The sequence below is a fragment of the Petaurus breviceps genome, unplaced genomic scaffold (genome assembly GCF_028583685.1).
Source record: "Petaurus breviceps papuanus isolate PSGF00001 unplaced genomic scaffold, PetGlider_PUasm1.0 419, whole genome shotgun sequence".
NCBI lineage: Eukaryota > Metazoa > Chordata > Mammalia > Diprotodontia > Petauridae > Petaurus > Petaurus breviceps.
In genome coordinates, this window is record NW_027186324.1 from 5110473 (window position 1) to 5126996 (window position 16524).

A 16524-nucleotide genomic window follows, 5' to 3' on the forward strand; every position below is an offset into this window, starting at 1 on the left:
TAGGCACAATTCTCTCTCTTTGTCTCACTCTCCATTCATCCATCTACAGATCGATACACACACATCCATCCATCCAGCTATCTATCTATCTATCTATCTATCTATCTATCTATCTATCTATCTATCTGGAGAGGTAGGTGAGGGAGGGAGAGAGAGAAGGAATAGAGAGAAAGAAGAGACAAGAGAAAGCAGAGAAAGAGGAGGGAGGAGAAAAAGAAAAGGTAGAAAGGAGAGAAGAGGAGAGGAGGGGAGAGGGGAAAAAAAAGGAGAGGAGAAGAGGGGAGAGGAGATACTGAAGGTATTTTCAGAAGGGAAGGCACTAGCTTTTGGGTGTGGGGCGGGGGGACCAGAAGGGCCTCCAGTGAGAAGGATCAATGCAGGAATTGATTGAGGTATACTTTACAAGGCTGCCAAGTGGAAACAGAATTGTAAACCATCCAATAGTCTTCATGGCATGATGGGAAGTGCTAGCAGTGAAGTCAAAAAAGATCTTGGATCTACCTGAAACTCATGAGAGCTGTGTGACCCTAGGCAAATCACTTAACCTCTTGGAGACATAATTTTCTCATATCTAAAATAAGGATAATAGCTCCTCCCTGGAGTCAGGAGGACCTGAGTTCAAATTCGGCTTCAGACACTTAACACAAAAACTAGCCGTGTGACCTTGGGCAAGTCACTTAAACCCAATTGCCCTCCAAAAAGCAAATAAAATAAAACAAGGATAATGACAATAACTAATACTACCTGCACTACTTACCTCACATGTAACAAGAAAGATAAGGTAAGGTCTTTATGGACCATAAGATGTCATATTAAGTTATCGTTGTTTTAAGAGGTAAAAAGTTTGCAAAGTTCACCTCTCCCAACAACTCGGTTTTTGAATTTGCCTATATTTGCACAGTTAGTGGCAAAGCAAAGCTTGAACCCGAGTCTCTCAACTTCTAGAGCCATCTTCTTTCCACAAGGCCCCACTGAAGGGTTGCTTCCATTTCTATAAGAATCTTCATTCCTGGATGTTACAACAAGAATATCACCAGGTTCGGTAGGTATTTATTCAGAGACTATAGAAAATGCATCTATTAAACAAAGTAATACAGCAAGATAAAAAGGATCCTGTTTCTCTCTTGGCAAACTGAGGTCAAGGCATTGCTCAAGGCCACACAGTCAGGAAGTATGAGAAGCTGGATTTGAATTCAGGTCTTTTTGACTCCAGGCCTAGCACTACCCAGTACACCAGCAGCTGCCTCTAGAAGAGTCTTGTTTCTTACAAGGAAGGTTGCAAACCTACTCCTTGCTACCACAGACTTGTGCAGTTGTACTTAAAAGAAAACATATGATTTATACCTTCTTCCAGCTAAAATAAGGTTTTCTTTCACTAATGCTAATGGATCTAATTGAATAAACATTTATTAGGAGCCTATTGCACATCAGGCACTGTGCTAAGCGTTGGGGATTCAATTAATCAAAAGAAAGACAGTCTCTTCCCTCAAAACACAAAAGGAGACAGGAAATGCGGAGGGGGTGGGAGTAGGACACTGAGGGGCACCTGGTGGCAGAACAGCAGACACAAAGTGCAATGAGGGGCCAAGTGTTCTGTTTCTGCCCCCTACATATAAAGGAAAGCATCAGGAGAAATTTAGTAATCCATCCTCCAGAGTCACAAGCATATTCCAACTTGCTACCAAAGACTTCTCTAGCTATGCTAAAAAGAAAACACGTTATTTATAGCTTATTCCAGCTTCAATAAGGTTTTTGCTAATGCTAACTAATCCAAACCAAGAAATCGGATTCAATAGAACTTTATTATTAAACACCGATAACACACCAGGGACTATAGATAAGGGAGAGGGAGCTGAGGTAGGTGGATGCAATCGAGGCTTGGTTGATGCTGAGCTGCTGGAATGAAGTTATCTTGGCTCATCCTACGTCTGTAACATAGTACTTGGTGTGTGACCTTGGGAAAGTTATTTAACCTCTCTGGGCCTCAGCTCCTTTATGTTCCGCTAAATAGTTACAAACACATTTCTGAAAAAAAGTCCTGCTATTTAATGGTATTATAATTCTCTTTAAAAAAGAAAACGACATTAATACCTTTCCAAGAGATTTGTTCCTTCTTTTCAAGAGAACAACCTTGGCACCACATTTCCCAGGGCTCTTATATTCACAAGAGTCAATCTATAAACAGGATTCATTCTTCCGAAACCACTTCTGGTGAGCAAAGTCCTTGGCATGGATTTCCACCGCAAGGGACAGTGCTTCTCACACCTGGGGAGCCCAGACAACTCAACAATTGACATCTAGATAAGGAACTCCCTGAGCTTCTTCAGTCTCTCTGCTCCATTGGCTACTTAGGACTCTGATCTGCCTAGAAGCACACACATTGCTTTGGTCTTAAGGCATAAACTTCATTTCTCACTAGGTCTTAATCCCATTCTCATCTATTATTCAGCTGCATGAGAATACAAACTGCCACATCTTTCCCGGGGGACTTAGAAATTACCCATATTTTGTTTTTAGCCAACTCTTTGTGACCCCCATTTGGGGTTTTCTTGGCAGGGATACTGGAGTGGTTTTGCCATTTCCTTCTCCAGCTCATTTTACAGATGAGGAAACTGAGGCAAACACGGTGAAGTGACTTGCCCAGGGTCGGACATCTAGTAAATATCTGAGGCCAGATTTGAAGTCAGGAAGAAGAGTCTTTCTGACTCCAGGAAGAGGTCATAGGATCACTCATTTAGGTTGAAAGGGAACTTACAGATGATCTATCCACTCACAGGATCTCATATCTAGAGCTGGAAGGTATCTCATAGGCCATCTACTTGACTCATCTAGTTTTTACAATGAGGAAATCAAGGTCTCTGGTCATATAAGGGAGAGGGCTGGGATCCAAACCTTTGGCATATGATTCCAAATTCAGGGCTCTTTCTATAGTAGCTCACCTAAATGATCTTTGAGTGTTCTGGTTTTAGTGGGAGTGCAGGGGGAAGGAATTTTGTGTGGGGTGGTAGAAGCAGGACCATTTCATCTTCCCCTTCCAGACTGATTCTTTTATGAAGGCAAACTAGGCCATCTTTTGCCTCAATTTTTACCTGCCCCTTAGTAACTGAATGGGTGTTGCCCCAGACCTGAGAAAGATCTTAGCTTAAAAAGGCCAGGGTCTCCCACTGCATCTAGGACCATGGCCAGTGTACCTGACCTATGACTGCCTCCAGTGACCCTGGAGGAGAGAGTGAAGCAGATGACATTTCACAGTCCTGCCTCACTCAAATCCAATTCACTCGCACGTCAAGACATCACCCTCCCGTAGTCATTCGTCCTCTTTGAGAACAAAGAAAGAACAAACAGCATCAGTTAAGCGGATCCATTATAAGCTCAAGTCCCTAAAGAAGTCTTTTGTCTCTCCATCCACCAGGTGGCAGCATATTAGAGAACAAAATGGAGGGTATTTGAAAATTGAGTTCACAGAACACACAGTTTTCTAGACTGACCTTTCCTTTGGTACCAGGAATCATTCTGAAATAGAACTCTCTTCCCTTCCCTCACCTAAGGGTTTTATTATTTTTTTAAATGGGGGGAGGGAGAGAGAAATGGAGTCCTTCAGACTGATGGATAAGACAATCAGAAATCAAATGAATTGTCCCTTGACCATTCCAAAAGTCAGATTCTGGTGATTTTTATATTAGCTACTTATTCACAAAGGGAAACATAACAAACAATTCCCGTTATCTAACAAGGGCGTCGCCAAAGGTTAAAATGCACCATCATTAAAAGTGAAGAAATTGGTAGATTTTGCAAATGGTTTCTGGGTATAACCATAGTCCTTTGCTTGAAGCTCATTTTTATCTTCTATGTAGGGAGCATCTTTGCTCTGATGCTGCAAACACAGACCTAAAAGATCTTGGCAAATACACTAAAGACTTATTATAACACAACCTTCTGCAAGTGGGATTATGTGAGATTTATGATTAGAACCACCTGAAGAAGCTCAAAAACAGATCAACACTTTCACGAGCATGTCTTTCCCAGGCAGAAGAGAAATGCCCACACCTTTAGGAGACAGGGTGAAAAACAAGAATCTAACGGCTAGACAGTGTTCCTGAAATCGACTCCACTGCCAAGTTGGAATGGAAAAAGCCAAAGGATTTACTCCTTTTTTTCTTTTTACTCAAAACGCCTATACTGCGGCGCTGAGAAAAATTCCTTCTGAAAGTATTCGATAAAAGGAGTTTCTCTTCTAAATTTTTCTTATTAAAAAATAGCTGGTGAAGGAAGTGGGGAAGGTGGAGAAGGTGAAGAAAGAACAACCTTGGGTGTTGTAATCCGAGGAAGTCTTTTAGAGGCAATGCTGGCTGGGTAAGGATGGAACTAATAAGATCTACATGACTAGTGTGGGCATTCTCCCTTGGCAGTGGTTTCCTAGCCAACCATCTTCTCCTGATAGCAAATTTTCCTTTTCTAGGGAAGGAGACTCAGTACTCTATGGGGAAAAAAGCAGTCAAGTGCCATATGGAATCCCCTATTTTTAAAAAAATTGATATTTTTAATGCTTAACACAGTTTGGCTTGGAAGTTCAATCCAGAATGGCAACCGTTTTATTTCAGACGCCAAAAAGTAATCTCAAGGCAAGTGGGAAGGAGAGAATAAGTCCAGTTCTCATACTTTTAGATCCACATACATTGACATATTTAAAAGATGAATGTGGCCGATCTGCACAACACATCTGTCTAATAGAAAGCAAGCTCCTTGAGGGTAGGAAATGTGTCCTTTATTTCTCTGTATTCCTAGTGCCTTGGACATAGTGGTCCCTAATGAAAACTTGCTGTATCAAACTGTCTCACAGTGGTATAGTTTTTCAGAGCACTTAATTCAAAAAGGTATCTAGATTCTCAGACCATGCAAAGATGCTGACAGGATTATTTTAATATACTTTTATTGCTATGTCTTAGAGGATTTTTTTTTCCCATTTGCTTGACTGCAATATTACTAGTTCCCTAGTGATCTGATTTCCTTCCCTTCCTTCTCATTTGAGTAACATTAACCGAAACCCTCAAATTGCATTAGTTGTGGTTCTTCACACAGCAAATAAAGAATCAGGGTGTTTTTCTTTTGAACCCTCTTTCTCAAAGGTAGGTTAGACCACTTTTTTCTTCCTCCTACATGTGAAAGAATACTGAATGTTGAAATCTTAGAAAAGGATTCCGTGAAAGTGACAATGAATAGTAACTGTGACCGAGGTTTAATCCAAACACACAAAATCGACATGGCTGGACAAATGAGAGACACATTTAAAAGTGCTACTGGAAAGAATGACTCCTTTTTCAATCCCACCTCCTTCAATTAAAAGCCAAGTCTTTAATTTTCCCCCTCTTCTAAATTCACCATTTAGAGACACATCAGTCTCCTCCACAGACATATTTGTCCCTTCTTTCCTAACTACAATTTAATAGCTTTGATTTTCTTCCTAATATTTTCAACTAGTCATTAGTAACTTTGGGACCTTTATCTTGAGAAGGAGCTTGGCAAGTTGAAGCCCTGGCCTTGAAGTTCAGACTTACCCTCAGGTATTATCTATGATTCTGGCAAGTGACTTATCCTTATTCTGTGTTCTTATCTGTAAAATGGGCATGATAATTGATCTACCTCCTAGGGTTGTGAGTATGAAATGAAATAATATGAATAAAAAAGCACTTTATAAACCTTAAAGCATTATGTAAATCATATTTATTCTTCACAACAAATCCCTGGAATACAGAGTTTGTTGCCTTGCCCAGTGGATTTTTTTCAAAGCTTCTGCTTTCTCCTATTCTATCTCATTGGTGAAAATCAGTGACCTAATCTATTGTTCTTCAGTCACATCTGACTCTTCATCATCCCATTTTGGGTTTTCTTGGCAAAGATACTGAAGCGGTTTGCCATTTCTTTCTCCAGCTCAATTTACAGATGAGGGAACTGAGTTAGAGTTGAATGAGTTGTCCATGATCACATAGCTAGCCAGTGTCTAAGACCAGATTGGAATTTAGGAAAATGAGTTGCCCTGAGTACAGGCCTAACACTCTATCCACTGAGTGACCTAGATGCCTAACAGTTCAACCGGTAGCCCTGAGATCATTCCAGATTTAAAAAAAAAAAAAAGATTTAAAAACTGGATGTTGACATACAGCTGATTTAGCTAATTATGTATTTTGTTTTTTCTGTGATTTGTTTTAATTATAGGATATATATTGTAAATTTGGAATTTTGCATTCTAGCTATAATTGTAATCTCCTTCAGAAAAAAAGATACCCACAGAAAAGAGTCATACTTTATTTTTTTTTTTTTAAGCAATCGGGGTTAAGTAACTTGCTCAAGGTTACACGGCCAGTTATTGCTGGGTGTGGTGCTAAGTATCTGAGACGGGATTTGATCCAGGTCATCCCGACACTGGAGCCGGTGCTCTTACTCGCTGTGCTACCTGGCCTCCCCAAGAGTCATACTTTATGCAAAATGCATAATCATATTTTAAGACTGTCATTTGTAACTCTGTGAACCATAGTCTTTCTTTCCATATCTTTTGGTAGCAGAATTGAGGTCCATGGTAGAAAGAATATACATTATAATCAGCTAAAGTAAGGCAAGTGGGTTAATGGAGATGTGGAACCTGAGATCTGTAGGAGAAGGAGGATGTAGGAGGAAGTCACAAAAGCAAGGCATTCTTTATGATTCTTTAGGTCTCAGCAAAACAGGTCTGGTGGGCCTGGAGGTTCACTCCACTTCTGGGCGGGGTAGAAAAGGGAAATAAGAAGTCTGGACTGGGCAACTCGACAGGAGGAGAAGTTAGAAAACAATTATGCCAGCTTCCTTCTCTCACGGTTTTGTTTCCCCTTTAAAGGGCAGAGGTGTGATGGTTTCCCAGCTGGTGCTCGTGATCTCTTCCTCTCTAGGCAGCATGGTTCAACCTTTCAGAAGCAGGGAAGTAGGATGATGTAAGTAAGAGATGAGGCACGTTAGGGCTAGTCCCCTTGCCCGGCCTTCCAGAACTCTCATAGGACAGCCCACAAAGACTGTCTAATTACAGAGCACAGAGTATGGGGGAATGACCAGAGAGGGCCATGCTTAGAGTCAGGGAGAACTGGGCAAAAAACATGCTTCTGACATATACTCACTGTGACGATGGGCAGATTGTCTAAATTCTCATTACCAGGACTCCAGGCAACTATTGGTTTGTAAATTACAGATGAATTGCCATTGCATCAGTGGAAGGTAATCATAGATCTGACCCCCTTCCCCACCTCCACCCCACCAGTGTTAGGTATTAGTGATACAAGGACAAAAAACAAATACACCAAACAAACAGTCCCTTCCTATAAGGAGCTGATAATCTATTGAGTGGGGGTGGTTATAGATATGCAAAGCATGTACAGAAAAATATAATACAAAGTATTATGATCTGTGCACCAGAGATCACTAATCCCTGGGAGGTTGAAGGGATCAGGGAAAGGCTTCAAAGAGAAACTAGGTATGAAACTAAGACTTGAAAGCAGATAAGGCATCTGAGAGGGAGAGATGAGGAAGAAACAGATTTTAGGCTTGGCAGATGGCTTGTGCACATGTTCCCAACATGGGGGAATGGAATGTCGAGTTAGGGAATAGCTAAAAGTGAAGCTAGACTGAGGGATGCAGAAAGGGAACACAAAAGAAAGTTTAGGAAGGTGGGTCAGTTAGTGGCTGAAGAGCCTTGAATAACAAGTTAAGGAATTTATATCACATCCTAGAGGGACTAGGGATCCAAGAAGATTCTTTTTTTTTTAATAATGGTGGTTGAACCTGTGCCTTAACATTATTGTGGCAACCTACATGTAAAACAAAACATAAGACAAAGCAAAGTGAAGAAACCGTTAACACTACCACAACCCAGCTACTCAGCTCTCTATTTTAGAATCCATCTCAACACTTTATTTACCTGGAGCATTCAAAGGACTAACACTGTGTCTCAGTGCTGGCACATGCTGGTGCTGGTGTGGCCTTGACCTCTCGTACATCCAGTGGTACCTGCCAATTTCCATTTCTGGTCTGGTGATCACTGCCAATTTCAGGTGGGAAAAAGTCAGTGTTTCCCTCTCCAGCAAAGAGTTCTTTTTAGTAATTTTATTCATCTGCTGTGTGTTGAAATGAAAGTGAAGGGTCTAAAACACAAGCTACGGAGGGTTCATAATCAAAACATCAACCTTCTGACCCAGCCTAAAATGGGGGAAAATGGCCCAATGCACTGTGGTCATTGGATGCTCCCTACCAATATGCTGATAAAAAATTCCAGCCACTTATAGGCTTTTATAGTCTTAGGAAGGTTTTTTCTTCCTTCTCCCCTTTATCAACCCTTTTCATTTCTCTGCCCCATCAAAAAAATTTTGCAGACACTGTTCTTTAACAAAACATAGGTTTTAACAATACTATTTTCCTTGATTTTTTTTTTTTTTTGCTTTTTATTGGGGGAGAGGAGGGCAATTGGGGTTAAGTGACTTGCCCAAAGTCACTGGGCTAGTAAGTGTATCAAGTGTCTGAGGCCAGACTTGAACTCAGGTCCTCCTGACTCCAGGGTTGGAGCCACGTCACTGCCCCTCCTTGATGCTTTTTTAAAAATTCTAAGCCCCAAAGAGGTGCTGAATGCCAGCTGCAGGGGTGACTTTCCATAGACTCATTCATTAGATCAATTACATGGGTCTCTCTTCCAACTAACAAGGAAGGTTGTCCAAATCTGTATCCCTTCCTCTAAACATGTCAAATTTGATAACCTTGCTAGGTGCATCATCAAGCAAGGAGTTATTTCCTTGATAAAATACTCGCTCTGGTCAATAGGGCCACAACAGGTCTACCTTATCTTATATACTTCAGATTTCAGAATGGCACAGTGGGAATTTTATGGTTCCTTCCACATACCTTCTCCCTCCCTCCCCATGTTGTAAACTCATTGAAGGCAGCAGGGCCTATGTTTATTCTCCCAAGAGTCTAGGAAGGCACAAATGTACTTCAAGGTTCTATAAACATTTGGATAGAGTGATAATAATGCTTTCCACAATGATGATCACTGTAATTAGCAGCAGCCATTAACATTTGGGAAAGACACCTGGTGGCATAACCCAGACCTTAAGGTTAGGGATAAGAAATCAGAGACCATACTGCTCTAAAACAGGGATGGCAGACACACTGTCAGATCACAGCTGCAACAGCACAAAAACATAATCAGGAAATACTTAACAAAATAAGCAAAAAATACAAGAGAACAGAGACAATGTTATCATGTGGTTTTCTAAGTCAATATGCTGAAGGAATCCTGATGTGTTTTTGTTCTCCAGTCATTTCATATCCCCACTTGAGTTTTGTTTTGTTTTGTTTTGTTTTTGGTGACAACACTGGAGTGGTTTGTCATTTCCTTCTTCAGGTCATTTTTAGAGATGAGGAAACTGAGGCAAACAGGATTAAGTGACTTGCCCAGGGTCACTTGGCTATCAAGTGTCGGAGGCCAGATTTGAACTCAGGTCTTCATAACTCTAGGCCCAGAACTATCCACCTATTATTCTATGTATGGTTTAGTGTCCTCCAATTCTGTTTGTGTTTGACACCTCTGCATTATACTATACAATTTCTCTGGGGCTAAAAAGATAAAAATTCAAGAATTCAAGCCTTTAAAGTGATTATATTTTATAACAGAACTAATAGGTGACCATAAGAGGCAACAAGATTACAATGGAAAGAGTACTGGATTTGGGATCAGAAGTACTGGATCCAAATCCTACTTACTTATTACTCATGTTACCTTGGTCAAGTCTCAGGGTTTTTTGTCCCTTGATGTCCTCAACTGTAAAATGAACGGTTTGGACTAGAAGACCATTAAGATCATATACAAAATAGATATAAGGTTAATTTTTTGAGAGGTGAGGGGGAGACCTTAGCTGCTGGGGAAGAAGGCCTGATGTAGGATAGGAGGTGGATAACAGCTGAGCTGAGATTTGAAGGAAACTAGGAATTCTAAGCCAGCAGCTGAGTAACTCAATGGATATAACACCGAGCTTGGATTCAGAAAGACCTGGTTTCAAATCTGGCTTCAGACACTTACTAAATGCATGACCCTGAATGTATGTTACCTTGTTTGCCTCATCTGTAAAAATGAACTGGAAAAGGAAACAGCAAAGCATTCAAGTATCTTTGTAAAGAAAATCCCAAATGGAATCAGGAAAAGTCAGACAAGACTATACAACAAGAAGAAGAGATTCTAAGAGGAGGAAGTGAGGAGAAAAGGGCATTCCAGGCCTGGGGAGGGGGGCCTCCTGAGCAAATGCACAGGCATGGAACAGGCATGTCACGTGTAAGAAGTAGTTAAAAGGCAGATTTGACTGGATCAAAGAAGCGAAGAAAGAGCTTTGCCAGGTTAAGTACTCTGGCTGATCCCGGAGTATTTTTGGCAAAGCCCACAGTCTCCAATTCTGGATAGCTCTTGATCCAGATTTAGGAAGATTTAAACATTATACTTTTCCAATACATTCCCTAGGGAAGTACTAAGTCTCTGAGGGACCTGTGAAGGAAAGTGGGGAAGGAGGAGTAAAAGGAAGGGAAAAAATTAGGATTCCACTCGAGGTTTCATTAGTCAAAGACTGGGTTAAATGATTTGGAGGCATTTTAGCACTCTCTCTGAATGAAGCTCCTATCCCATCTTCCACTGGTATTCTTGGTTTGAAATCCCAAGAAGGTGTCAGATTACTTCTCTTTTAAGAGATCTGGAGGTAACTCTCAGGAGCTGGAGTTTCAGGTATTGCCTTTCATGAATCCTCACTCATTTACTTCCCCCATTGATAATCAACCAATAGCGTCAATGACCTTTTGGCAAAGGGTATAGTAGAGGAGCTGATCTCAAACATTTCTCTCCAATTGGGGTACACCTTCTTCCTTTGCACTCATGACATCCCTGGGGAGGCAGGAATCAAACCTATGATAAAATGGTGGTGAAGTACATATGTAGCATGTGTGGCCAAGGGGAACCTAGCAATTTCTGGCACTGAGTAGGTCCTTTTCCCCCTATTCTGGAGTTTTCATGACATTCCCCTTAGCTAGTTCTGCTGGGTTCTAAGGATTAGTGCTTTTCTAGACTTCACAGCCAGGATTTTCTATGACACAAAGGAGTTACAATCCCTAAAGCTGCTTCCACCTCCCTTGGGTGGCTCTCTTTCTATATCCTATCTGTGCTTATGTTTATCTGCATCTGTGTTCGATGTGCTGCTCTCTGATCCAAGCTTGGATTATGTTGTCTCCAAGTTGCTCCTTCTCTCTGAATGGAACAGTCTGATCCCACTGAAACAGAGTGAGGAAAGAAGGAGAGAAACTCTCTTTCTTCCCCTCAAGAATGGCTCCCTTTCAAAATCTTAGTTTGGACTGGAATCCTTAACTCTCAAAATAAAATTTTCCACTGCTCCCGCATTAGGTAATCCAACTAGAAAGGGTTTAAAAATGTCTTGAGGTACATTTTTCCAAACAGGACACCCCAAAATATCTCCAGGTATCTCTGACACATAAAGCTAACCTCCTGGAGACCTAAATTATGACTTTTCTAACTCATTCTTCACCAGCACAAACAGATTAACCTAAAACAAATTCCTCAGAGAACAGCCAAAGAGGTATGGCACTCCCAAAATGCAATTACATATGTGAGGCTGATTGATTAGGGGTTCAATGTCAATAGGCAAACCTTATCCTATCAATAGATCCATAAAGGTTCTCCGATGAGCCATCTGGACTTATGTCACAAATAAGGCAAGCAGCCCAAATCTGCTTAAAAGTAATAAAGAAAAAAATTGTGATCATCACAGTGAGCTTTAAATAAAACTTTAGGCATCAGTATTTTAGATATTTGAAATCTAAACTGCTCATATCTGACTTTATATTTTTAAGTATGCCATAGTAAAATATAATAAGGCAGTAATGCAAGAAATATTATTAGTACTTAAGTCTTCAAGTGACCAAAAGTTATCTCAGAGGAACTGGTCTGACTTCAAACAGACCAGAAAACAAACCATACAATGATAGCCTAAAAGAAAGAGAAACAATGGTAACTTTTCTCTGTTGGATTCCGAGGAGAATCTCACTAATGGTTCTTGCAAATGTGAAGGGCCCCCTGTAATGGGAATGTAAATTTTAAAGATCTTCCCCGCCCTCAGGCTACAGTGCACCAGGAGCCTGGGGTGGGAGGCTTGTTTTTCAGTAGATACTTCTTGATTGGCCAGTGAGTCAATAAGGTTGTTACATTCTCTGAGCCAGGAGAAGGCTATATAAGCCCTGATGTGTAGCTTTGTTTTGGGGCTCACTTTGAGAAGTGTTCTGTGATTTGATCAGATGAAACTCTGGGAAGCCCGTTGTCCAGAGACCCCCCTGCTTTGAAACCCAGATGTTGATTCGGTATGGATGTAATGGTTGGGCAGTTTGGAAAACTGTCTACTTGATTTCTCTGCCTTGATAATTCTATCTGTATATTCTGAAGTTTGGGGTGCTGACCTTTTTCCCCTGAACTAGGTAAACGATACATATTTGACTGATTAAAGTAAGCTTGTTAACCCATTTTGAGTTGCTTTCCTTTAACAAAGCAGATCCAAGAACCTGTGTTGGCAGCCACCCTGGGGACACTGGGGTGCTTGCTGCTACACCCCCAAATTACCCAATACAGACCCTCATATGTAGCGTTTCTTTTGAGGCCACACCAATGGGACCGGTACACTCACAAGTAGAAGTGCCTAGAGGACAGCTAACTACTACTTCCTTGAGTGTTGTGCTGATAAACCAAGGGAGCTTGGTTTCTAGCACTGTGCTCAGGAGCTCGCCACCATATGTTTCTCATTGATAATTAGACATACTTAGTTAGCTTCTAATAAAGGGCATTTGCTAAACAGGTATAGTTGGAGTAAAACATAATAGTAATAATAACAGTTGGAATAAAACATTCCCACCCCACCCCAAGAGTGAGGGTACTCTTCAACTGAACACAAAAAAGTCCTTGAAGAAAGTGAGGTCAAAGTACAAAAGTACTGAGACAAACATGTATAAGACACGTGATAAAGAGAACCTCGAAAGTCTGGACCCTGGTTGTCCTTTTCTCCCTCTGTGTAATCTTCAAACTCTTCCTTGGCACAGCTCTGGGACTCTGAGGATCAATGCCTATCCACATCCAACATTCTCTCTGCCACTGGGAGTGGGCAGGGGGAGGGCTTATCCGTCCCTGAAGCTGCTTCTTTTCTGGGTTGGGGGAGGGCTATCCTCTTTTATCCATCTGTGGCTGTGTTGCTTGCCAATGTTTGTCCTCACTGTGTTTCTCTCTGTTCCTGGTTGGATGTATTCTCTCCCACACTTCTCCCTGATGACATGGTCAATGTTAGTGGCAGGTGGATGAGAGAAAAAGAGAAACTTGATCTTCCTTCCAAAGATGTACCCTTTCAGGGGCTTGACTTCCACTTCTGAACCCATCTTCTAGTGACGAGTTGAACTTCTAGATGGGCAACTGCTAAAATTCTCCTGCCATTTAAAGCTCCTAGAGACCTGACCATTCTTTTGGGTTTGTCCAACATTCCTTGACCCAAAGAAATCTACAGCTCAGGATATAGACAGCCTTGTCTATATATAACTTGCCTTTTCTTCATTGATTCTCTAACTAAAAAAAAAAAAAGCTATTCTCACTTGATCAGGGTATCAGAACATAGAACATCTAACTCAATGACATGAGGGTGTATTTCTACGTCTTACATATAGTTGTCCAGAGGCAATAGCCGGTGTGGTGAATGGAATCAGAACACAGTTGAGGGAAGCTACTTTTTCAATTGTTCCTTTGGTGACTCGTGGCAGCATTGCCTAAATAAGGCAAGAAGCTTCCAATTATCCTGATAAACTCTGTTCTTAAAATCTGTCTCTTACTCCTTTTTCTACTCATGCACATACAAAGCAAAAGGCATAATGGGAGAGACTTGGGCGTAAACAATTCAATGGCAGCATAGTGGAAAGAAAATGGGACTGAGCGTCTTTGGGCTCTAGCTATGGTTCAGCCACTTATTAATCACTTTGCTGCCTTACGATTTAAGTCACTTATCCTGTTCCTGTTTACTCATATTAAAGTGAGGAATTCAAACTAGATTATCTGTGAGGGCCTTTCCAGTCGTAAAGTTTTTTGAATTTCAGGTCTTGATACATAACTCTTAAATTAACTGATCTAAATCCTAAGATAGGTTAGGTCCTAACCATTAGGGAGTCTAATCCCCAACCAACTGAAAAAGGGATTCTAGAAAACAGAACTCTTTCTTCCAGCAGGGGCTCTTAACCTAAGGTTAACACTTTTCCAAAGGGTCCATAGATAGATTTTAGGGCTTTCCAAAGCTTGTACAGAGGAAAACATATATAAACTAGTGTGGTAAAGGAGAAAGTTAAGACTCCCTGACAATCCAAATAGCAAAGTTGCCTGGGTCTATAGGCTTTGGAACTTCTCTTGTATACATATCAAAAGAAAGAATGAGAGGGTGTCAAATAGAGACAGCCTCAGTGTAAGACAGGGTTGAGCTAGTAAAAATACTTCTTTAGAAGGGATAACAAAATTTTTGCACCCACAAAGATGGGACCTGCCAATACCTGTTGTGTTTTTAGAAGCCAACTCAAAAAAAAAAAAAAAGACTTTCCTGAAAGGTGTTTCTTCACCAAGAAGAGGTGGAGACTGATCAAGGCAACATTCCTACATCATTCTAGATTCTTCTGAGATCGTCGTTAATGATGAAGTTCTGGTTAAGAAAGGAAGGAAAGACAAGTCCCTGATAACAAAGCAGATTCATAGAATGTCAGAAGCACAGGGCACCCCCTCATTTTATAGGTCTAGAGAGATGAATTACTTGCCAAGGTTCACATAGTGTCAGAAGCAGAATTTGAACCCATCTCTTTTGATGCTCATTCCTTTTCAGGCTACACTCTCAACTTCTTCTACCATGCCCCTATGCTTCATCCTAAAGTCTCACTCTAATCTTGCAGTTCTTGTACTGGAAGGAACCTTAGCTCCCTCTCCCCAAGACTGGATGACTCCTCCCAGGACGACCATTTAAGGAGATGTCCAGACCGGCCATGTCCAGATTTAGGACTTTCTTTACCATCCCATCCCCTGCTCCAGCTTTCCTTTCTGTGCTGTCTTCCTTCATTAGAATGCAATCTCCTTGGAAGTAGGAGTGTCTTTGTTTCTACTTGTATTTGTATTCCTACTGCTTAGCACAGTGCCCCACACATAGTAAACATTTAATAAATGCTTGTTCACTGATTCCGAATCTAGCTCTCTTGTCTACCACGGCATGCTTTTTGCTAGTTTATAAATAAACATGGGATAACTTTCAACAAAGGCAAAGTCCCAAAAATTTGTCAAGGAGAGAGGAAGGGAAACAAACAGAAATCCACACCTGTCATTTCTTTGAAGGGATTTTCCAGTGTGGAAACTCCCTTCCCTGGTTCTAATATGAGTCAACAACTCATTTATAAGGAAGTCTTGCTTGCCTGGGAGCCCTGAGAAATTAAATTACTTGACCATGGTTAAACAACTAGTATATATAAGAGAAAGAAGTTAAAACTCATGTTTTCCTGATTCTAAGGCCAGTCTTCTCTAAACTATTTTTCAACCAATTCATTAATGATGCTGCCTCTTATCGTAATATTTAAAACTAAATTATATAATTTTTATCTAAAAACTTCGGATGGGATATACATTTGTCCTCACATTTCTTTGAAAAATATTTCAAAGGGAGCAGTTAGGTGGTGCAGTGAATAGAGCTCCGGCCCAGGAGTCAGGAGGACCTGAGTTCAAACCCAGCCTCAGACACTTGACATTTACTAGCTGTGTGACCTTGGACAAGTCACAACCCCAATTGTCCTGCCTTCCCCCTGCAGAAAGACCAAAAGGAAAAAAAAAAAGAAAAATACTTCAAGGTTTACAAAATGGTTTCCTCACACTAACTCTGTGATATTACTATTCAAGTATAACATGTGACCCAACTTGGTTTCCATGAACTTGGTTTTCATGAACCTGCTTCCATCTTGGAGACTTCTCATTCATCCTTTACCTCATACACCTACCCAGAGATTCCCTTTGGAATTTCAGGATGTGAATTCATAGGTTAAGGGACCATACATACACTAAGGCTAACAAGAGACTGAATATAAGATTTTTACTGACATGAAACCATGCAAAGGCCCTATACTTAAGCCTCAAATAATTCTCCTTACCTGTCTTGTGAATCTCTACCTCTCTCAGAGACTTAAATATCCTCTAGACCAGGGTCTAGAGGCTATAGAACCTTCTAGGTTCTCAAGTGTGAACCTTTGACTGGAAGTTTGGATTCAGTCAAAGGAGAGGGTCACATGTGGCCTCAAGGCTGCAGGCTCCCCACCCCTGCCTAGACTTCTAAAACTCTGGGTAGAGATCCATCCCCTAACGGAGAGAAAACTCTGAGTCATTACAGAGACTCCACCTATCCAAATCAGTCATCCCGGAAT

General features: G+C 41.0%; 1 protein-coding gene across 6 annotated transcripts in view; it reads right to left on the minus strand.

Annotated features, from left to right (window-relative positions):
* Window positions 1-16524, minus strand: part of GPM6B (glycoprotein M6B) — a 225879-nt gene that overhangs the window by 37580 nt on the left and 171775 nt on the right. Inside the window, exon 2 of one of the 6 annotated variants that reach the window (XM_069100617.1) lies at window positions 7940-8059. The exons of 4 other annotated variants lie outside the window; for them this stretch is intronic. In XM_069100617.1, coding sequence (XP_068956718.1) covers window positions 7940-8059 — 120 coding nt within the window. Of the gene's footprint in view, window positions 1-7939; window positions 8148-16524 lie in introns of those variants that run through there. One more of the 6 variants, XM_069100612.1, reaches the window with a different exon arrangement.